The 24021-nt window shown below is 31.2% G+C and overlaps 1 protein-coding gene and 1 long non-coding RNA gene across 3 annotated transcripts in view; one reads left to right on the forward strand and one right to left on the reverse strand.

Moving 5' to 3' along the window:
- Positions 1 to 24021, forward strand: part of LOC141535524 (uncharacterized) — a 227502-nt gene that overhangs the window by 153326 nt on the left and 50155 nt on the right. For both annotated transcript variants that reach the window (XM_074255488.1, XM_074255489.1), the window contains one exon: positions 6225 to 6399. In XM_074255488.1, the coding sequence (XP_074111589.1) occupies positions 6225 to 6399 (175 nt within the window). The remainder of the gene's footprint in view (positions 1 to 6224; positions 6400 to 24021) is intronic.
- LOC141535525 (uncharacterized) lies at positions 19823 to 21794 on the reverse strand. The gene is made up of 2 exons (XR_012480602.1): positions 21759 to 21794; positions 19823 to 21651 (listed from the first exon to the last, which is right to left on the reverse strand). It is a non-coding gene; the product is annotated as an uncharacterized LOC141535525 (long non-coding RNA).

Genomic DNA, 24021 nt, shown 5'->3' on the forward strand with positions numbered 1-24021 from the left:
TCATTCGTAGATTCCGATTCCGGGTTTCCCTCGTTGATCGTTGTCACTCCCAGATGTCTCCCTGGTCGTTGATGGCGAACTGAACTGCGGGTTCGCTCGGTCGCTTTTCTCATTCGCTCTCTCTCTCTCTTACACTCTCTTAAATACATCGTAAATTGTCGGACGCATCCATCCATACTTGTTATAATTTATTTGGCGCGGTTCGACTTAATTTTTACCTCGAACTTTGCATTCTGATCGGAAACCACTTGGGGCGACACAGGCGCGTCGAATCTCAGCATTCCATCAGCTTGGCCAACACTCTAGACTAAATAATACTCAAAAAAAATAATCTCTATAAATGAAATATAGATGGGAAAAATTTCCAATGTCACAATATATATGAAACACACTAACCCCTTCATTGGGTGAAAGGCAGACGCTTACAAAGTAGGTCTTGGGGGTTTTGATCCAGACGAAGCCTTCTCCGCCTCCGCTGTCGTTCACGGTGACCTTTTTTGAGTTTATGATCCAGATTGCTGCTGTGCCAGATTTATCGGCGAACCATGTATTACCATGAATATTTAAATATTGCTCGCAGATAAGGCAGATGTCGATCTTCTCTTCAAAGATACGCTGGCGCAGAAGATTTTGCGCTAAGGCGCACCTATTCAGGTCACCCTGTAATAAGCGCGTCATTTTTGTTCTTTCGTGGCTGCAGCAAGTGCGGTGCGAAATGCCTTACACGCTCCGGAACCGGCTATATGACCTAAGCCATCCTGAGCGTCTTTGTCTGCCGTACAGAGGAAGCACTTTGGCTTTTCTACGCAGTTTGTAGATTTGTGGTTATCTCCGCCACATTTATAGCAGCATTTGCTTCTGTCAGGGCCCGTACAATTCTCTGTTCGGTGACCAAACCCTAGGCATTTAAAGCATCGGGTTACTTTCGCAACTGGGCGTATGCGGCAGTTAACCCAGCCAATCTTTATACGGGCCTTGTTGAGGGCTTTAGTCGCATTGGCTTTGTCGATCTCGCAGAAGGATGCCCGATTACCTCGTGGTGTGGGTTTTGTCAAATTCACCCGTTTGATTTCTGGGCTGTCTTTGAATTCACGTTGAAGTGCTTCGCGGACTTCGCTCTCGGTAGAGATTTCATCCAAGTCGAGGATCTCAATCGTTGTTGTTGGTGTTAGCATTTTGACCGTGCAGATGATTGCAGTGGCTGACCTTACTGCATCGGTGAAAGCCTTGCTGTCCTCGGTCTTTCGAGCCATTTCAAGGAGAACGCCTCCGTGCCTCGTCCTTTTAATAGACCTTATGTCTACTCCAGTCTCTGTCGGGCAAACCTTGGCCTTGATTTCCTTGAGGAGATCGGCGTACGTTCGCCCTTCAGCTGGTTGGACAAGCACAGTCTTTCTTCTTGTCTTTTTCCTTCTCGATTTTTTTGAGCCACCCTTACTTGGCTGGTTTTGGGCTTCAGTAGTTTTTGCCCCTGGCTCCTGTTCTCTTTCCTTCTTTTTCTTTTGCCGTGTCACCTTGATCCAGGCATTATCTCGGGTTGTCTTTTTCTGTGCTGGTTTGTCGATTTCAGAGGAAGGGCTGGGTGTCAACAGCGGCCTCTTCTTTTTGTTCTCTTTTTCTTGCTGTGATTTCTCAGGAGTGACCAAAAACAGTTGTGGTTTGGTGGTCGCCTCTGGAGATGTTTGCGTGGTTGTCGCCGACATCGATGCTGGTTTGTTGGCCAACTTATATGCCATGGCAATGGACACTACTGATTTTCTGAGTTCATGATGGAGATTCCTCTTGTCCTTTGTGAACTCAGTCAACTCTTCGATCTTGCTGCCGAGCCGTTCCATTGGCGATTGTTGGCCGGTGATAGTCGGTAGAGAGTTGATCCTCCCTCGATACGTGTTAGTGTTGACGGGAGCAACAGCTCTTCCACTTCTTGGAGGAACGCCTGTTTGCTGTGCGTCTACTTCCATCTGGGCTGTTTCAGTACTCCCTGTAGCATTGCTAGCATTGCTAGACGGCAGAGCCATGGGATCCACTTCAAACGGTCGCTTGATAACGATGAGTTCAAACCCGCTTGTACGCCTTCCTTCGCGTATCTGAAGTATCCCCCTTCTGCACCGTAGACGATGTTTGAATGTTTTCTGACATTTCATATCATCTTTTTGCTAGGTTTTGGTCCACCCCGAGTATTTTATTTCCTCGGTACCCGACGTATCTGGCGCGCAGGTATGACGAGTATTCCCCTATCCGCCACCTGGGGAGGCACCCGATGCGGGACCCAGCAAGCCCGACACGGTGTGTGTGTGTGTGTGTGTGTGTGTGTGTGTAACCCTTTTATAACTTTTGAACGGCTTGGCCGATTTGATCGCGATTGGCGCCATTCAAAACGGCGTAACTAAACTTAGATTTTCTGAAGATTTGAACTGATTCAGACCGGTAGATTTTGAAAAATTGCAAAAAATTACAAAAAAAAGTTTTTCGAAAAGTGGTTTTCTTGGAATAACTTTTAAACGGCTTTACCGATCAATTTCAAAAACTAATCAGCTCTTAACATCAAAAAACTGCTCCGAACGCCGCCAGTCCAGTCAAAATCAGTTGATTCGTTCGTGAGTTATCGTGAGCGAAAGAAAACCGAAAAAAGTGGTATTCTGGATTACTCTGAAATTTCCGGTTTGATCAATTAAAACCTGGAAATTACTTATGAGGATAATAAAGCTGCGTCGAATGCCGCCAACCACGTAAAAATCGGTTGATCTATTCAAAAGTTATTGTGATTTGAAAATTCCAAAAATAGAGTTCTATGAAACTTCTATCAGACTTTTGAGCTAGGTGATTTCAAATGCATCAAAATATCATCTCTTCGAACTCAGTGAGCTCAAAATATCACATAAATTGTATTCTGAGCTCAAAAATCTCAAAAATATTATAAGTTCAATTTTAAGCGCTCAGGTATGGAATTAGCGGGAAGTTGCAGGGATTACGTTTAGGGTGAACCGTATTACTAATTTTTTTTATAGTGGTTTTTTTGGAATAACTTTTAAACGGCTTTACCGATCGATTTCAAAAACTAGTCAGCTCTCAACCTTTAAAAACGACGTCGACTACCGCCAACCGTTTCAACATCGTTTCATTCTTTTGGGAAATATCGTGAACGAAAGAAATCGAAAAAATTGAATTTTTCAAGAAAAACTCTAAAATTTATTATCTGATCAATTGATGTTAACATACTGTTTATAATATTTAAAATACTGCATATATTGCTGCAAACCGCGTAAAAATCGGTTAATTTGTTCAAGAGAAATCGTTGTTGGAAAATTAAAAAAAAGTGTTTTTTTTACATAACTTCGAGATTTCTTTTTGGATTGTTTTCGATGGAATAAAACAATTATTAGAGCCCACCAAACCACGTAGATCGCTACCAAGAACGTGAAAATCGGTTGATTGGTTCGTGAGTTATCGTTGTCGATAAAATTAGGAAAAAGTGCATTTCTCAAATTTTCCTTAGATTTTCGATTTGATTAGTTTGCGTTTAAAAGTAGATTGTAGAATTCAAAAAATTAAGTAGAATGGTGTTAACTACGTGAAAATCGGTTCATTCATTCAGAAGTTATTCTAGTTTGAAAGTTCAAAAAATGCTGATTTATTAAACGTCTCTCAGACTTTTGAGACCGAAGAGCTCAAAAGCTTAGAACAGCTAACTCTTTGAGCTTGGAGGACTCGAAATAACATATAAATTTTATTTACAAGCTCAAAGAGCTCAAAAAAGTCATAAGTACAATTTTAAGCGCTTAGATATGGAATTAGCGGGAAGTTGCAGTGATGGCCTTTAGGGTCAACTCTTTTCCAGATTTCTTGAAATGACGTTAAATCAATTAAATATTAAGGTTATGTAATAAAAACAAGAGAAAATCGTATTAAAAACAAATGAATGAAAAATAAGAGTCTTTTGTGTTTATTAACAACAAACTAATATAATTATTGGGGCGCCACCAGGTTTATAATTGCTGGACCAGTTTCTGGAATCGGTTCAGAGCAGAGGAAATTTATCACAGGTTAGAGAGAATGGAGAAAGGCGCTGTTGAATAATAAAAATTTAATTAACAATATGGCCAATGTTTATTAACAATAACAAAAAATTAGGAAAACGGTTGACCCTTAAGGCCCTCTCTGCAACTTCCCGCTAATTCTATTAATACATGGCCGTTTTTTTTGAGCTTTTCGAGCTCAAAAAGATACCTTTTCTGTGCTGTTGCGCTCTTTGAGCTCCAAAATTTGACAGAAGTTTCATGGAACACTATTTTCGGAATTTTCAAACCGCAATAACTTTTAAATGAATGAACCGATTTTTAGGCGGTTCGCAGCATTCTACGCAGTTTTTTTAGCTCCATAAAGAATTTCTAAGTCTTAATTGATTAAACTAGAAATTACGGAGTAACTCCAAAACAACACTTTTTATGGTTTTTTTTTCGTTCACGATATCTCTGGAACGAATCAACCGATTTTGACCGGATTGGCGGCGATCGACGTGGTTTTTCAAGATTGAGAGCTGATTAGTTGTTGGAATCGATCAGTAGAGCCGTTTAAAAGTTATTTCAAAAAAACCACTTCCAAAAAAATTTTTTTTCCTATTTTTTTTTAGATTTTTCCAAATTTCTCAAAATCTACCGGTTCATATTATTCTAAACTATATTCAATCTTTAAGTTTAGTCAAGCCCTTTCGATTGGCGTCAACCGCGATAGAATCGGTCAAGCCGTTCAAAAGTTATGAGAGGTTCGCATCCTCACACACACACACACACACACACACACACACACACACACACACACACACACACACACACACGCACACGACGCGCGCGCGCGCGCGCGCACAGACAGCGGGAGTAGTCAGGGAAGCTTCCTGAGACCTTAAAACGTCGAGATCTGATGAAATCTCGATTTTGGCAAAACGGAGTGAAAACAATAACTTCCCGATTTTTGAAAATCTTTGATTTTATTAGCGGGAAGTTAAAAATTAAATAGATAAACAATTTCATTGAATGGATCCATTTTGTACAAAAAATTTCAGGAGACCTGTTGTACCCTCAATAATTGAGAAGTGCCAAAAATTATTCGATGCCAATCATGATTCCGGCCGGAATTTTGGCCGGAAGTTCTCAACTAAATCTTCTGTTAAAAATTCTATGAAAATCAAATAAATCGTCTCACTCCAAAATATCTTGGGAAATGCCTTAATACAGCTCCAGCTAAAAGTGGAACTCAAAATTCCAATTTCAAAAGGTTCTTCACGGAAATTGAATTTTGGCACACCCTAATATATATATATATATATATATATATATATATATATATATATATATATATATATATATATATATATGTCGGAGGAAGAGTGGTTCGGGCATCGTTAGGGTCCTTTGGATCATTATCAGCCATCTTTATTTATTTTTACAATAATCAAATATAATAAAGACTTTGATTTAAAATATAACGTACACTAACTCGTACAAATAATAAATTTAAATACAAATATTCTACTGCGATTGATATAACAGTTAAAGACGTTTTGGGAATAAGACCGAGAACGAATCCGGGGTCAGCAGGATGTATGCGATCCTTACTTGATCAATGCTCAACGAGAACTACTCTCCCAAGTACCCTAAGTACTTATTCACTCAAAAATTATTTCGACAGCCCTCATTGTCTGTCGATATTTCTAACTATATACTTTTTACTTCTATCCTGTGACCTCGGCTACGTTTGGTGACCATTGTCACTCCGGACTTAAGCCCATCGTTATAACCATAAAAATATAACTAGCTTAAATCATAAATAATATCTAAATATTCTATGCTTTACGATTTTGCTTAAAATTAACAGACAAACTAAAATATTGGGAATTTCCAATCTCTGGGAAAACCCAGCTCGATATTATCTCCGACATATATATATATATATATATATATATATATATATATATATATATATATATATATATATATATGCATACATATTACCGCGGGAAGAGTGAGGAAAGCTTTCTAGAAGTTTGAAATGTCGAGATCTGATGAAAACTTGATTTTCGAAAAACGGAGTAAAACCAATAACTTACCGATTTTTGAACATTTTTAATTTTCTCAGCGGGAAGTTAAAAATCACTATTGTCTAACATTAGTATATAGTCATTCGAATGTAATGATTTAGTAATAATTAATAATATTTTTTTTCATTAGGCAATCATGAATATGGAAACCTTACATGAAATTCAAGATTTGAGAGAAATACATCGACATAATATTGCTCCGTGGGCAAGAAAGTTAAGTGTTAATAAAGACAATATTACAAAAGACAAAGGAAGAATACCAGTTTCTGCTACAATTTTTGCAGTTCAACGTCAAACAAGAAAAGGTTTCGTATAGTACTTAGAAACATTTTAATGATTACAGTATAAACTGTGTTTAGTGCATAGATTGGTGCTATTAATGGCATATTGCCAGATGCCAATTAATCCTCTTGACCTGCAAGAAAATAGCCGCTTATTGCTGTTTAACATTGTAGATATTCCTATAGAGTCGATTTTTTTTTTTAAATGTTCGTCAACGAGTTAGTTATTTTATTTCTACAACCAATACTTTACACGATATGAATTTGTTAATGAAAAAAACATGGTTCCTTTTTAAAAAAGTTTTATCAGTTCCGATGTAAGAAAATCTAGCTTGATTAAGTAGTGATACAGTTTTCATATGAGAAATAAGAATTTGTTTTTGTTTTTGAACGGGTGCATCATAGTAAATTTTAATAATTAAAGAATCTATATAAACTAGGCTACTGACATAATATTCGGCACCAGTTCATTGAATTTTGAAACTTATAAAAAAAAGTTCGGTCTCCATACATCAATTTGGTCGGTGTTACGTTCCCGTTAAATTTGTAATATTTGATTAAATTTTTAATTCAAAAATTTTAACTGCTTCATTGGTGATGAATAAAATTCATCATGAGCGAAGTAACGGAAATCGCTTGTTATAAGAGAGTCGTCGGGCTTAAGCCTAAACATCGTAAGAGCTGGACTCCAACAACTTTTCTAGGGTAACCTGAGATGCAACGTTGTCAATTTTATTAATTTTTATAATTCTTTGTACTCTGGATGCAAATCCAGAGCAGTTAGCATGATTAAGTCAGCTGATAAACACCTTCGGCCCCGGACTTATGTCCGGAAATGAACTGACTCCACCCAGTTTTAAAGTTGAAAATATAGTTAATCAGTTATTAACTCTGGGTGTTAATTCATTACTGTTAAAACCATTCCTAAAGCTCTTATAATTTTGAGAAAGGGTCTAGTGACAAAACCCACTTGAAGTCTATCGACTACCTAACACGGCTAAGACTGAAGAATAATCAAAATTAAATATCTCAAATTTTGAGAACGTAACAGTCAGGAATTATCAAATTTTGAAAATTATCATTAGTGTAAAATTTCTTTCGAAAAGTTTTTTTTTTTTTTTTTTTTTTTTTTCAAAGTAGCAAAATAAGATGATTTTTTGAATATATAAAATGGATTAATTAACGTTTTTCCTTGATTTAAACCTATTTATATTATTGCATAAGTGCAGTATTGTTGCAATAAAGGCATTTAGAGATCACAAAGTTGTTTGAAATTAACGAGTCGGGAGTAAAGCACTACTTCAAGCGCGTCGTATCGCCGAGAAATTCTTACGACAATTTGTTAGGGGGTTATTTATTTGTGTTGACGTTATTTTAGTTCATTTCAATTTAAAAATTAACAAATGTATTAATTTTATCTCTTTATTTAGAAAGAATAAACGAAAATTAACTAATACAAATTTATTACATAAAATAGTGAAATTGAATTTAAAGATTTGGGAGCAAGACGTTCGCGGAGACGTTTTGTTTGTATGTATACTGTTTTACGGTTATCGGTACACTGGTTGTAATTTTGTCAAAGTTTAAGTTCCTTTTCTTACTGTCTAAGTCACTGTTTTTAAAAAGAGATGTTTTTACGTTTCTTGATTGGTTAAGAAAAGTTGCAGGCGTTTTAAAGGGTGTTGTCTATATGTAGATAGTAGAGGTGACAAATTTAGATAGAGAAACATGCTTTGACAGAGTGAGATAGCGTTAGTGGCCCAAAAGGGTCAGCTAGCGTGGGACTTATTTTACTTCATGCTCTTTACTGAGGTCATAAATAATTTTTATGAGGGTTTCAAATATGAAGTAATAGACATCTACTTACATACAAAAGAGAGAAAGTAAACGATTAACGTAAAGTATTTTCTTAAATTTTGTACATACTAAAATAAATAAAATAAAATATTTTTAAAAACAGGAAAATGTTTGTTAAATCATAAATTTAAGAGCGTGAGAGGATTTTCTTGTACAGTTGTTTTGCAGATGTTTTGAAAGTTATAAAATTTTTGTATTTAACAAAAATTTTATTCTACCGTACGTCTGTTAGTTATTTGTCTCAGTCTCAAACACCTCGAGTTAGGTATGCAGATAAAGAGGAAGTTTCCTAAAAAAATTAGGAAAACGGTTGACTCCGAAGGCCATCCCCGCAACTTCCCCCTAATTTCATACCTGGGCGCTAAAAATTGCACTTATGATATTTCTGAGCTCTTCGAGCTCAAAAATGCAATTCCTGTGTTATTTTAAGCACTTCGAGCTCAAAAATCTAATAGTCGTGTCATCGAACACTATTTTTTTATTTTTCGAACCACAATAACTTTTGAATGAATAATCCGATTTTTACGCGGTTAGAAGCATTCGACGCAATTTTTCAAGCCTAATGAAGAATTTTTAAGTTTGAATTGATCAAACTAGGAATTTCAGAGTAATTGCGAAAAAAAAAACTTTTTTCGGTTTTCTTTCGTCAACGATAATTCACTAATGAATGAATCGATTTTGACCTGACCAGCGGCGATCGACGTGAGTTTTTGATGTTAACAGCTGATTAGTTCTTGAAATCGATCAATAGAGCCTTTTAACAGTTATCCCAAAAAAACCGCGTTCGAAAATTTTTTTTCGGAGTTTTTTTTAAGATTTCTCAAAATCTACCGGTCCGAATCGGTTCAAATTGTGTTTCAAATCTATGTTTGGTAAAACCTTTTTGAATAGCATCAATTGCGATCAAATCGGTAGAGCCATTCAAAAGTTATGAGAGGTTTACAAACACACACACACACATACATATATATATATATATATATATATATATATATATATATATATATATATATATACATATATATATATATATATATATATATATATATATATATATATATATATATATATATATATACTAGCAGCCACCCGCTCGCTTCGCTGGACACACTATTAATGTTAATCTTTATCGACCGATTAAAACTCAGAGACTCTTACGGTTTTTAAATTTAAGAAATAGTATTATAGTAAACTTTTTCCAGATTTTTGAGCTAGGAGTAAGTACAATTTTGAGCGCTTGAATATAAAATTCGCAGGAAGTTGCCGGGATGGCCTTTAGGGCCAACCGTTTTTCTAATTTTTTTTATAATGTTACTTTTTTAGACTATAGTAACGGTAACCATAGCAACGGTCACCATGGCAACGGTTGAATTGCGTGGGTGGTTGTGGGGGAGAGTAAGGTGAGGTTGAGATCTCTAATTGATAGGTGCCACTGATGGCTTCTGAGATTGGAGAATCAAAATTATATCCCCCCCCTCCATAGAGAGAGAGAGAGAGAGATAGGGAAGCGGGAAGAAAGCACGGGAGATAGGGCACGGGAGGAAGAATGAGAAGGAGGGAAGGGGGTAGCATAAGTGATGGTTATCGAACAATTCCTTTTGGCGAGAAATTGCGTAAAATCCCTTCTTATCTCTCGTCTACGGTGAAAAAGGAGTACCTATGCCAAATTTTAAATAAATCGGTCCAATAGTTTCGGATATCTGTTGATGAGTCAGTGGTATATCGCTTATATGTATATAGATTAGTATTTAAGAACTTCCTACTTTTATTCTAATAATTCCTCTGAATTTAATCAACAACTGAATTTGTTATTACAATTTATTCATTTTAACAGTTATTATAGCAACGGTTACCATGATAATGGTAACCATAGTAACGGGGACCATGGCAACGGTAACCATGGTAACAGTAACCATGGTACCAGTAACCATGGTAACAGTAACCATGGCAACGGTTGATTAGCGTGGGTAGTTGTGGAGGAAGGTGAGATGGGGTTGAGTTCTATAATTGATAGGTGCCACTAATGGTTTCTTAGAGTGGAGAATCGAAATGATATTTTATCCCCCTTAAAAAAAGAGAGAGAGATAGGAAATAGGAAAAAAGGCACGGGAGGGGAGGGGAAAAATGAGAAGGAGGGGAGGGGGTAACATACGTGATGGTTATCAAAAAATCCATTTTGGCTAGAAATTGCACAAAATCCCTTCCTATCTCTTGTCTACAGTGAAAATGGTGTACCTATGCCAAATTTTCAATGAATTGGTCTAATAGTTGCGGAGATCTGGTGATGAGGCAGTGGTATTTCCTTATATATATATATATATATATATATATATATATATATATATATATATATATATATATATATATATATATATTATAACGGGTTTTTCGACCTCGTGCGTTAGCGAGGCCGAAGTCCGAGATAAATAAATTTGGCCTACCTGCTGGATTATTGTTGGACGCCAGGAGCTAGGCTCCACTCACGTCGTGTTCGGCTTACTCGGACCGAAACTCTTCGTCGGGGTGGCGGGTAAAAGGTGCAACCTAAATTAAAGAGGAACTAGGAGCGATCGTCCGGGTACTAATAATTCGCCGAAATCTTAGTATTAATTCTAATTTATTGACAAAATGAAATAAATGGTCGCCGGAATAATAAAATCATGTTAGTTGCCATGGATACCGTTGCCATGGTTACCGTTCCCATGGTTACCGTTGCCATGGTCACAGTTGCAATGGTTACCGTTGCTAAAACAACTGTTAAAATGAATGAATTGTAATAATAAATTCGGTTGTAAACTAAATTCAGAGGAATGATTAGAATAAAAATAGAAAATTACTAAATATTAATATTCTATACAATTATTATTCAACAGTATTATTCTACACAATGTTAGGCAAATACATAAATTTTCATCGATTGATTGTTGGGATAGTAGGAATTTATAATCATACTTTTTTTAAGAAAGAATTGCTAAATCATTGATAACAGAAATAGCTAATATGGATTGAAATGATCATGAAGTTACCGTCACCATCGTTACCGTTGCCATCGTTACTGTTACCATCGTTACCGTTGTGTGACGTCACGTAGTGACTAATATTCAATTTAATTTTAATATTAGTGTCAGCATCTGATTTGCGCATTAAATAATAATGTTTTAAATATAAATTAAATCATTTAAAAATATACACCATCGATCGTGTATATGCGATAAAAATATTAAAAGTTCTTTTATTAAAAGAAAGGGGTTTTTAAATAAATAAATAAAAAAATATCCAGAAATGAAATAATCAATATATTGAGTTGTAACTTAATATCAATGTTAATATGGACTATAGGCCGTAAGAAAAGAATTTATATATATAAATATAATTAAAGAAATAATTATTGATTGGTTATTGTCCAATCACAATTAAATAATTATTAATTGGAGGGGAAGTTACTTGGTAACAGTTTTACGATTTTAAAATAGTCAGTTTTTAAAAGGTACTTAATCAGTCTAGATCAATGAATAAAATATAATAAAAGATTAATAATACAAATTGAAAATAATTATAATTGAAATATTAAATTAATATAATCAAAGAATTAATTAAATTAAATAAATTATTATTGAGATTTAATAAAATTAATTACTAATTTTTAATCATGAATTATTATCATCGTAACTTAATAAATTCATAACTTAATAAGAATTTTTATATTTACAATGAGTGAAAAATTAAAATAAATAATTATTATAATATATTAATATTCTTCGAGTTCAAATGAGAAATTAGAAATTCTTCTAAGAATTCAACTAAATTTAACAAGGTAATTTCTAAATTATTAATTATTTAAGTATTAATTTCAAATTAATAACTTGTAAAATTATGGAACTCGAATTCATAATTAAATGAGATTGTTAGTATTAAATTTATAAGGAAATATTAAATTTGTAAATTATTTCTTTTCATTGTTAAATAAATTTGGCTTTACTTAAAATAGTTGTTTATACATATATTTCATAATCGAAAAATTTCATTAATTAACTTGAAATTAAATAAAATATTATATTTAACAGTCACTCTTATAGCTCCATCCCAGTTATTTCACTAGGTGAAGGCTAAAAGGGAGCAAGGTAATTATACAATTTAAGTACTATGTTTTGACGTAACATAGAAAATTTATGGGGGCTCAGTCGGGATTTTATAAGAGTGCTGTAACTTTTCTCTTTTTAAAATTTTTTTTTTACATAAATTTTTCTAGATAATAATAATAATAATAATAATAATAATAATAATAATAAACAATGAGATTTTATGTTCAATAGAATAGTTACTCGTCAATTTTCTAAGGATAATAAAATCGATATTAATCTGGAAAATGAAAATGAAAATAAAAAATTATCTTTTGAAAATCCTTATAAACCATGTGCTAGACGATCTCTTAAAGATGATTCGAGTTTACTTAATTATTCAAGCTTTGCACAAAATACTAAATTACACAGTACAAATCAATTAACTGACAATACAAATCACTCAACACATTCTCAAACATTAAGTGAAATAAACCAACATACAATTAATGAGGAGCAGGAAGATATACTACATAATGACGACATCATTTCGGAAAATGAAATTATTAATAATGAAGTTATAGATAATCAAGAAAAGGATATTGACAACATAAGATACACACAAAATAAAGGATCTAATCACTTACAAGAACAAATTACTAATACACATAACGATAACAATAACAATAATAATGGTAATAATAATATTGTAATTGAACAACCAGTAAATATGGCACTTCCATCAAATCAAAATATTTCCTTGCGTGACACTTTAGATTTTATTCCAGAATATGACGGAGAAAATATGACTTTAACTGAATTTTTTAGATCCTGTAATGAAGCTTTTGATTCTCTTCCTAGAGAAGCTGAACCGAATTTAGTTAAATTATTGCGTAAAAAAATTTGTGGTGATTTGCGAAAATCAATTAATCATGAAAAATTTGCAAATAAACAAGCCTTCTATGATTTTATGAGAAATAAAGCCGCTCCTAACAAAACTGAAATGCAATTATTAGGAGAATTAGGTGGAGTTTTTCAAAAAGAAACAGAATCTATTTTGATATATTCTAATCGCATTTGCGATATTGCTACCCAATTAGTAGAAAATAATAAGAGAACTATTAACAATGAAGAGCAAAATGATGCCTATGCAGAGGAAGTTGAAAAAAGAGCGATAGAGAGTTTTTTAAATGGTATTAATCCAGAAATAGAACATAAAATTATCAATAATAATAATACATTCCAAGAATTAATTAATTAAGCTATTAAAATCGAACAAAAAATAAAATTCAGAAAAGAATTATATGAATCGGAAAATTTTAAAAAGAAAAATAATGATAAGTCGGTATTCTTGTGTGAAGAGAATCAACAAACATACCAATACGGTTCTGGTAATAGTGATAGTAATAGCATTAATAAAATTATTAAAGAAAAACAAAAATTTAGAAATGAATCAAATTTTAATGCTACTTTAATTTGTCAAATTTGCGATAATCCAGGTCATACTGCGAACAATTGTTCTGACTTACTTAAGCCTCAAGAAGAGCAGAAAAAAAAAGAAAAATGCCAATATTGTGATATGATAGGTCACACTGCCGATAAATGTTACCAATTATTAAATTCTCTTAAAAATCAAAATAAAGAAAAATGTCAAATTTGTGGTAGGATAGGACATAACGCTAAAAATTGTAGATCTAAAAATGAAATTTTAAGCAATAAAATTTCTCGAAAATGTTCTAATTGTGGTAGTACTAATCATTTCTTTAAAAATTGCCCAGAAGAATTACACAAGTGTAATTATTGCAAAAGATTGGGTCATCAAACTAACAATTGTTGGGAACGAATTAATAATGAAAAAATACAAAATAGTCAAAATAATCCTTCTGTCTCTAAGACAGCAGATGATCGTTTTAAAAAACGTCCAATTCAAACTATAGTTGAACAAATTAATTTAAATAAAAATAATAAGAGCCCTTCAATTTTAATAGGTAAGAGTGTAAATCCGAACGCCGAAAGTATATCAGTAATGTTAGATACTGGCAGTGGTCCTAATATTTTAAAAAAAAGTTTTTGCCCGCAAAATATAATATTAGATAAATCAAAAACAATTAAATTAATAGGGATTAATGAAATTCCAGTTGATGCATTAGGTGAAGTTGAATTAGATTTTCTAGGTTTAGAATTAAAATTTTTAATAGTTCCAGATGATTTTCCAATCAAACAATCAGGAATATTAGGATCTAATTTCTTTGATGAAGCCAAAGTACAAATTTGTTATAAAGATCATGTAATTAAAATAAATAATAAAAAGTATCCATTTCATGATAATGACGAATTTAAAACAAATTGCGATAAAGATAAAAACTTTATTCATACAACTAATACAATACCAGAAACAACATTTATTACACAAAATAATGAAAAAAGTGAAATAAATAATTTAGATGAAATAGATGAAGTAGATTTTGATTTTTGTGAAGAAATGTATAAAATAATGGCTGTAGGATTAGGAAATTTAGATAACCATAAAAATGATACTGATTATGATTCAGATGATGAAACCGAAGATAAACAAATAAATAAAAAAAAGATATAAATGAAAATAATCACATCATACACAGAACAAATAAAACAATACAAGTATTAAATTAAAAAAAAAAAGACTCGAAGAACAATTCACACAAAGACATCAATAAAGGCAACATTCTTTACACTCAACGCATATTAGTTATAAACGAACCCAATGAAACACAAAACTTATCAAACTCAGATGAACAGCCTACAATAAGTAACGAGACAACAAATGAGATGGAATCACGTTTCGAAACAGTAATAAAAATATTAAATTTAATAAAATAAAATAGAAATAGAATCACTTTACACATTAATAAAAAACAATACTGATAGGTTTCATTTACCAGGAGAATTTTTACCAGCCACAGATAGAGTTGAACATGAGATTGTTACAACCGATGAAAGACCAGTAAATACAAAAAACTATAGAATTCCTCAATTTTTAAAAGAGGAAATTAATAAACAAACAAAGGAATTATTAAAAGAAAACATTATTGTAGAGTCTAAATCCCCGTACAATAGTCCTGTCTGGATTGTACCAAAAAAAGGTGATCCTGAATCAGGGGAAGGTAAACAATATAGAATGGTAATAGATTATCGCGTATTAAATGAAAAAACGATAAAAAATGCATATCCACTTCCAAATATAATTGATATTATTGATAGTTTAGGTGGAGTTGAATATTTCACTGTATTAGATCTATCAGCAGGATTCCATCAAATTCCAATGAAAAAAAAGGATCAACATAAAACTGCTTTTTCAGCCAATATGGGTCATTTTGAATTTTTAAGATTAGTATTCGGTTTAGCAAATGGACCAGCAACTTTTCAATCGTTAATGGAAGATATTTTTGCAGGATTAATAGAAATAACATTATATGTCTTTATGGACGACATAATTATATTTGCAAAAAATTTAGTTGAAATGATAAAAAGACTAGAAATTGTATTTCAAAGATTGAGAGAAGCAAAATTAAAATTAAAACCAGAAAAATGTAAATTTTTAAAAAAAGAGGTTTGTTATTTAGGTCATTTAATTAGTAAAAATCAAGTGAGACCAGATCCAATGAAAGTAATAGCTGCTCAAAAATATCCAATTCCTACAACACAAAAAAAGTTCGTCAATTTTTAGGTTTCACTAATTATTATAGAAGGTTTATTAAGGATTTTGCGAAAATTGCCAAACCTTTAACTCATTTATTACAAAAAGATGTCAAATTTGAATGGAATCTAGAAGCTCAAAATGCATTTGAAACATTAAGAAATAAATTATGTGAACCACCAATTTTAAATTCGCCAGACTTTACTAAACCTTTTATTATTACAACAGACGCTTCCGGGTATGCAATCGGAGGAGTATTATCACAAGGTCAAGTAGGTAAAAACACAGTATGTGCGTTTGCTTCAAGAGTATTACGTGACGTTGAATTAAAATATGCTATTTATGAAAAAGAAGCTTTGGCTATCATTTTTAGTGTAAAAACATTTAGACCATATGTTTACGGGAGAAGATTTACACTTATCACAGACCATAAACCGTTAGTTTGGTTTCAAAAAGCAAAAGATGTAAATATGCGCGTATTAAAGTGGCGACTGAAATTAGAAGAATATGATTTTGAAGTAATTTATAAACCGGGGAAAACAAATTATGTAGCTGATGCTTTATCGAGAAATCCAATTGAAGAAATTGAAGAAATAAAGGCTTTAACAAGATTACAAAAGAAAAATCTAGAAATATCAAATAATAACATTGAACAAAATATTGAAGTAACTACGGTAAATGAAAATGAAAAAGAACAAAAGAAAAATGAAGTTAAGAAAAATAAAAAAAAAAAGAGACAAAAATAGAAATTAGGCAAAGTAAGAGTAGTACAAGTAGTTCCTTGAGTTCAGATGAAGAAATTGAAAAATTAATGAATAAACAAATCAATGAAAATAGCTCATCAAATGATAGTAATGAAAATATTGAGAAAAATTTTGAAGTAGGTAAAATAAAAAATATTTTAGATGTAAAAGATTATTTTCATTTCAGAAAGGATAACTTAGTTTTCTTTATTGATACGAATGGTGAACCTCTAGATAAAGGCGCTATAAAATTAAAAGATTTAGATAAATTACCCAAAGTAAAAAATTTAAATATAGGACAAGTAATTGAGAAAAAAATTCGTAATAAATATTATTTTGCCTTGCCAATTAGAAATGAAGAAAAAGAATCAATTGCGGTTTTAATTGAAAATATAAAATTAGCTATAAAAAATCTAAAAGAATTATTAGAAAAACTAAAAATTAAAAGTATTAGTATAGCAAAAAGTGAAAATATAGAAAATTTATCATGGTGTGAAATTATGACAGAATTAAAAAATGTTTTTGACAATTCAGAAATTAAAGTAATTATTTGTTTAGGTACAATAATATATGTACAGGAAAATCAAAGAGACAATATTTTTTACGAAATGCATAAATCATCCATCGGGGGTCACAAAGGAGTAACGAAAACTTATCATAGAATTAAGAAAAATTATTACTGGGAAAATTTTAAAAATGATGTTCAACGTAGGATACAACAATGTTTAGATTGCCAATTAAAAAAATTAGTTCGTGTCAAACATAGAGAACCAATGGTAATTACAGATACCCCAGCAACTTGTTTTTGGAAAATATCAATGGATATTGTTGGAGCAAAACAAAAAACGAAAAGGGGAAATGAATATATTTTAACTATCCAAGACTTACTGTCTAAATTCTGTATTGCTGAAGCATTACCAAATGCCTTAGCTACAACTATTGCGACTGCTTTTATAAAAAAATTTATTTGTTATTTTGGTCCACCAAAAATTATTCTTACCGATCAGGGTAGAAACTTTTTAAGTGCCATATTAAACTGTGTTGCAAAAAGATTTGGTATAAAAAAATTAAGAACTACAGCTTATCATCCAGCTAGTAATGGATCTATTGAAAGAATGCATAGCACATTAAATGAATATCTTAAACATTACACATCAATTGATAAAGAATGGGATGAGTGGATAGAATTAGCAACATTTTCATATAATACAAGTTATCATGAAGCAATAAAAAATACACCTTACGCAATTGTTTTCGGTCAACAGTCTAGATTACCATCAAGTGAACCAATAAGGGAATATGAGCAGTTACCAACTATGCAAGGCTACTTAGTTGATTTAATTACGCGACTACATGGTATTAGATTACTTGCTTATCAAAATCTGGTTGATTCAAAACATAAATCAAAAAAATATTATGACAAATATTGGAATCCTCAAAAATTAAAGGTAGGACAATATGTATTTTTACAAAGTGGTCCAAATCCGGGTAAAACAAAAGATCAATATTCTAGTCCACACAAAATTTTAGAAGTATTAGGTAAAGGGAATGTTAAGATTCAAACAGAAAAAAGAACACAGATAGTTCAAATGAACAGACTAAGATATTCATTTATAAATCCTGAAGTAACACCAATTAAAAAAACACGTAAGCCAACTAATGATAAAAATGAAGAAAGTTCTAATTAATTATCTTTTTACAGATGATTTTTAATAGGTCAATAGTGGTAACTTTAATTTTATTATGGGTGTCAACGGTCTTTGGAATTATCGGGTATGATTGTGAAAAATCTTCATCAAATTCAACTACGATTTCAATATTAGAAGTGGGGGATTGCGATATACAAACTCAAGAAATTAACATATCTGAACCATTTGTTCAATTATTACAATTAAAAGAATATTCATTTACTAAAGTAATTCAATGTAAAATAGAAGTAGATCGTACAATTTATTATTGCGGAGCTTATTCACATATGTCAGTAGTTGCTAATGGTAAAATGGAATATATTCAAGAAATTTCAAAAGAAAGATGTTTAGATATTCACAAATCGGGGTCATACAGATTTGGTAATTTCTTTATTACAAGTTTAAAAGTTAATCATACTAGTACACACTACACAACTATAGCGGGTAATATAGAAAATGACGGTAAATGTACAAAAGCGGGATATTCGGATATTTATGGTAGTTGGGAAAATGTAATTGTACAAGGAATTTTAAAAATAACATTAGTAGAATATTTTGCGGAAATTAAATATGATGCTAATAAAATTTATTTGAAGTCGTCAATGACATGTACACTATCAGATTTATCTTGTTTAGATGTAGAGGGAGGATACACTTTTTGGGATTATATTCCTTATCACATGTGCGATTTTCAAAATTTTGGAGTACTTTATACTGGAAAAGTAAATAAGACTAGTGAAAAAAATTTAAATTCGAATCAAATTATATATTCCTTGGAATCAAGAGGAATAACTTTTGCTTTAACTGCCACAAATATTGAAATGATTTGTGGATATAAAATAATCAGAACTGGACATCCAAAATTATTTATTTTTGAAACTGAAAATAATGATTTATTAATAAAAAATAAAATGTCAGTAGAAAATTTAGATTTATTTGCATATGTTAATTCTAAGTTTATTTATATTGAAAAATTTATACAAAAACAAATGAAACAATTATATTATGATATATTAGTTCATCGTTGTAATTTAGAACGTAATATTATAAAAAATTTATTATCAATAGCATCAAGTAAACCAGATGAGTTCGTGTATAATTATATGAAAGGACCAGGGTATATAGCTATACTATCAGGTGAATCAATTAGTATTGTTAAATGTATTCCAGTAGAAGTGTCGGTTTACCCAAGGAATGAGTGTTACAATGAACTACCAGTGAAAAAAGGAAATTGTAACAGTTTTACCTGCTCAGGTTAGCCCCTAACCAATTTTATAAATAACTAAACAAAACTAACAACAATAAAAATTATCAGGGCGCCACCAGGATTATTAATCACGGTTCCTGGAACCGGTCCAGAGCTGAGAAAACTTATCTTAGGGTAGAGAGAGTGGAGGAAGGTGCTGTTGAATAATAAAAATCTAATTAACAAAATTGATCAATATTTATTAACAATAAAAAGGAAAAAAAACTTAACAGAGTTGGCTTAAAATTAGTTAACAAATTTCACTCACTCACACACTTATAATCTAACGAAGCGGAGAATAACTGCGAACTAAACGATATTTACAAACGAACCTCCCAACGACGATACGATGACTAGACGGGCTTTTTTGAACGAACGGTCTCCCACACCTGCGTAAAACTAAATGGGCTTTTCTTAACGAACGGTCTCCCACACCTGCGTAAAACTAATGGGCTTTTTTGAACGAACGGTCTCCCACACCTGCTTAAAACTACTGGGCTTTTTCTAACGAACGGTCTCCCACACCTCACCTAAAACTAAGCTTAAAATTACAAGTCCACCGGACTACCAAAACGAACTCACTTTATACACTTATAACTTAAAATTAAGTCCACAGGACTACCGCACTTAACACTATTAACACTCTCTATCACGCATAACCCATACAATTCTTCACACACATAACCCACACTTCGCTTAATTAAATTTTATAATTTTAAATTTGAAAAAATGATTTTAATTTAATTACAATATATTTAAATTATTCAATCATTAGTATCTTAATAAAACGACAATTTTCAATTAACAATCAATTTCCAAATAGCTTTGAACTAATCTCCAACTTTCAATTTTCGATTGCTAATCTTTCTTGGTTTAAAATATTAAAACAGCTTAAAATTCCTAAGTCATTATTTCGAACGAGAGGCTTAATACCTTGAATTAACTTTTGTTAAATAAATTAATCACAATATAATTCTTTACAATCAAGTTCAAAATTATTAACACAAGTTTAATTAATTAATTCTGATTAAACCCTTACTATGACAATTCTAACTCACTTAACTGATTTCTTGGACTTAATATCTACGCCGATAATTATCAATCTCAGTAATTCCAATTTAACTACTTCACGGACTTAATCCCCAAAATTATTTAATTTATACTTGTTAAAAATAATTTTATAATATAATAATTTCGATAAAAATTCCTAATATAACCTTCTTAATAATTTTCTACTCTATAATATTCTCAATTAATAATTTTCTTAATATATTTTTCGATCGGTATTGTTTTTCAATAATAAATTCTTACTATAGTATTCTTATCAATTAATACTTAATAATTTTCCGATCTATCTTATTTTCAATAATAAATTCTAAATATAACAATCTTAGTAATTAATTCTTAATATAAAATATTGTCAACAATTTTATGATTGTTTTATCAATTATAAAAATTCGACACGAGTCGAAATAGTCAATTTTATTTGCTAGAACATTCGCTAGTCAAGTCTTGCTTGACCTTGGGTATTGGAATTTATGCGACACAAAAATTGACACTTGACCAAAATTCCACGAATAAAAATTTATCGATTTTTTTCAATGACAAAAATCAATCAATTTTTCTAAGTTAATTGTTATAAAAATTACAACAATAAAATTAACGAAATTTTCGGATGTTAATTAATTAATTGATAATTTTTAGTTATTAAATTTTCCCGCAAGGTCGATTGAGAGATTTTCGGGTATAAGCCCCCATGAAAATCACTAAATCCAAAAAACTAGCAAATGTTCTACGATTTATTTATCAAAAAAAAGAAAGGAAGAGGAATGATAGACCGAGTACAAACCGCGGTCTATCTTCCACCCACGGAATGAAATAATGTACCTGGATAATTGTCTTACTACGTCCACGATGTCTGTCTACCGTGGTGAGTCCTCCAGGTACCGGTTGTTAGATTTTTCTCACTCCGGGGAATTGTCCTCACTCTAAGTTCAGTTTTTTTTTCCTGTAACAGAACCAATGTTAAAAGTCTGGTCTAAAAGATTGGAAAGACAATCTTAAAAAAAAAATCATCGCAGCGTTCCGAAAATTCACGTGTGAAAAAATAATTACCTGCTGCTTCGTTGAGTAGTGACCGGTGCGGCTGACTATCAAACTTCTTCTGATTTTATCACTCTCCGACTCCCGAGCACTTACCCATTCCACCCCCTTCTTAATTACTAAACGGAAGACCCCGAAGATCGGGGCGCGCCAGTGCTGAGTCGACTAATTATCGACCTCTGGCGACTTATCGATTTAGGGTAATTTACCCTGTTACAAAATGACAGTTACTTTTTAACACCTAAGACGAGAATTTTAGTGAAAAAAGGAACTCAAATAGACTGTAATCCATTATTTCCTCCGTTATTTTTCATAGACGGATCATGGTATAAATTTACGCCAAAACCAGTTGAAATTTTACCGCCAAATAAAATTCAACCTTTAACTAAACCAACATGGAAATATACTTCACCTAAATTTCTAGCTACAAGTGGAATCTATTCAGAACAAGATTTAGATGAATTAAGACATAGAATAATGTCTCCAATAGAAAAAACAGCCATTTTAAGTAATATTGCAAGAGGAATGGATGGGTTACGTTTAACAAATCAAGGTGAATCAATTTATAATTTATTTGATTCAAACACTTTAGAAAAACTAGCTGATTCAGCATGGAACAAAATATGGAGTAAATTTTTAATTTTTAGATCAGCTAGTGCAGGAGTATTTAGTATAGTAATGATTATACGTCTTTTTAAATTTGCATGTGATACAATTATCCACGGTTATGAATTAAAAAAAGCATATGGATGCTCATTTTACATCCTTTTATCATTTTGGGATGCGTGTACGAATTTACTTCTATATAAAGCTCAAAATAAAAATATAAATAAAAATAATATCAATACAAATGAAAATAATAATAATATCAGTGATCAAGTAAATACAGAAGACAAAGTTGAATTAATAATATTTCAACAACCGATACAAAATCAAGAAAACCAAAGCACTATTAACTCTACTGAACCTTCAGCACCATTAGATAAGAAGATATATCCAGATCTACAGAGAAATTGTGAAGAAAAAAACAATGATGAAGATAAAAACAATAAACATTCAATGAATATGTTTAAAACACGTTCATAAACATAAAACACATAACATAACGTGAATTAATTAAATAATAATTTTAACATGTAATTATTATTTTAGATGAAGATTCCAGCAGGACTATTGAAACAGATGAAAGAAGATGAAGAATTAGATGCCTTGTATGGAATTCCACACACCAGAATTCCGGGTAGAAATTAAAAATTTTATTCAAGTTTAATAACATCTTTTTGTACAACAGCAAAAGAAACTGTAAAAGAATTTTATCATAATGAATATGATAATTCATCAATATGTGAAAAGTGTTTAAAAAACTGTTCAATGATTTTTATAAAAAAATTTAGTCACTGTAATGAAAACTGGCATAGACTATATCCATTTAAACTTAGTGTGTGTTGTGTAGGATGCGGTAAAGAACTATTAAGTCAAAAACCAGGATACATTTGCGAAAACTGCGCTAATACTTGGGTAAACTATAGAGACATTTTAGAAAGTGGAAACCCTGTTATAACGTATCTATAAGTAATTTATGTATATATAAAATTATAAATTAATAATTTTAGTTATTTTAATTTATATAAAAAAAAATAATAATAATAATAATAATAAATAAATAAATAAATAATATTTAAATAATAATAAAAAATATTCATGTTAATAAAGTAATTGATTTAAGAAGTTATAATGTATATGAATATATATATATATATATTTAATTATCGATTATTAAGGAATGTTATGATAATAAAAAACATTGCCTCTGGATAATGGCAATGTATTAAGTGTGGGTGTGGGCGACACGCGCAGTCGTTGAGAAATTTGAATACTATAAAATACATGCAGTTTTTATGCGTATAAATATATGTTCTAGAAATAAGCAAGAGGTCTGTAAAAATATATATGTATTATTATCGCAAAAGATTCATATAACACCCCTACCAGAATTAAGTAATGAGTAAGGATGTTACTAACTACTAACAAGCTTGAACAAAATCAGGCGTCATTAATCGTTTAAAATTCACTCGGAAAATATATATTCTTATTTAAAAAAAAAAAAAAAAAAAAAAAATTTACTAAAAAAATAATATTTTTTTTGAAGAGATTTAATAAGTTACAAAAATAGTAATCAAGTAGTAAAAAAAAATTTATTAAAAATATTTTTATAAAAATTTACAAATTAAAAATTTTATAAAAATTTAACACAAATAGTCTACAAAATGTCGAG

Source organism: Cotesia typhae, unplaced genomic scaffold, assembly GCF_013202065.1.
Source record: "Cotesia typhae breed Kobodo isofemale line unplaced genomic scaffold, CoteBio_Ctyphae scaffold_13, whole genome shotgun sequence".
Taxonomy (NCBI): Eukaryota; Metazoa; Arthropoda; class Insecta; order Hymenoptera; family Braconidae; genus Cotesia; species Cotesia typhae.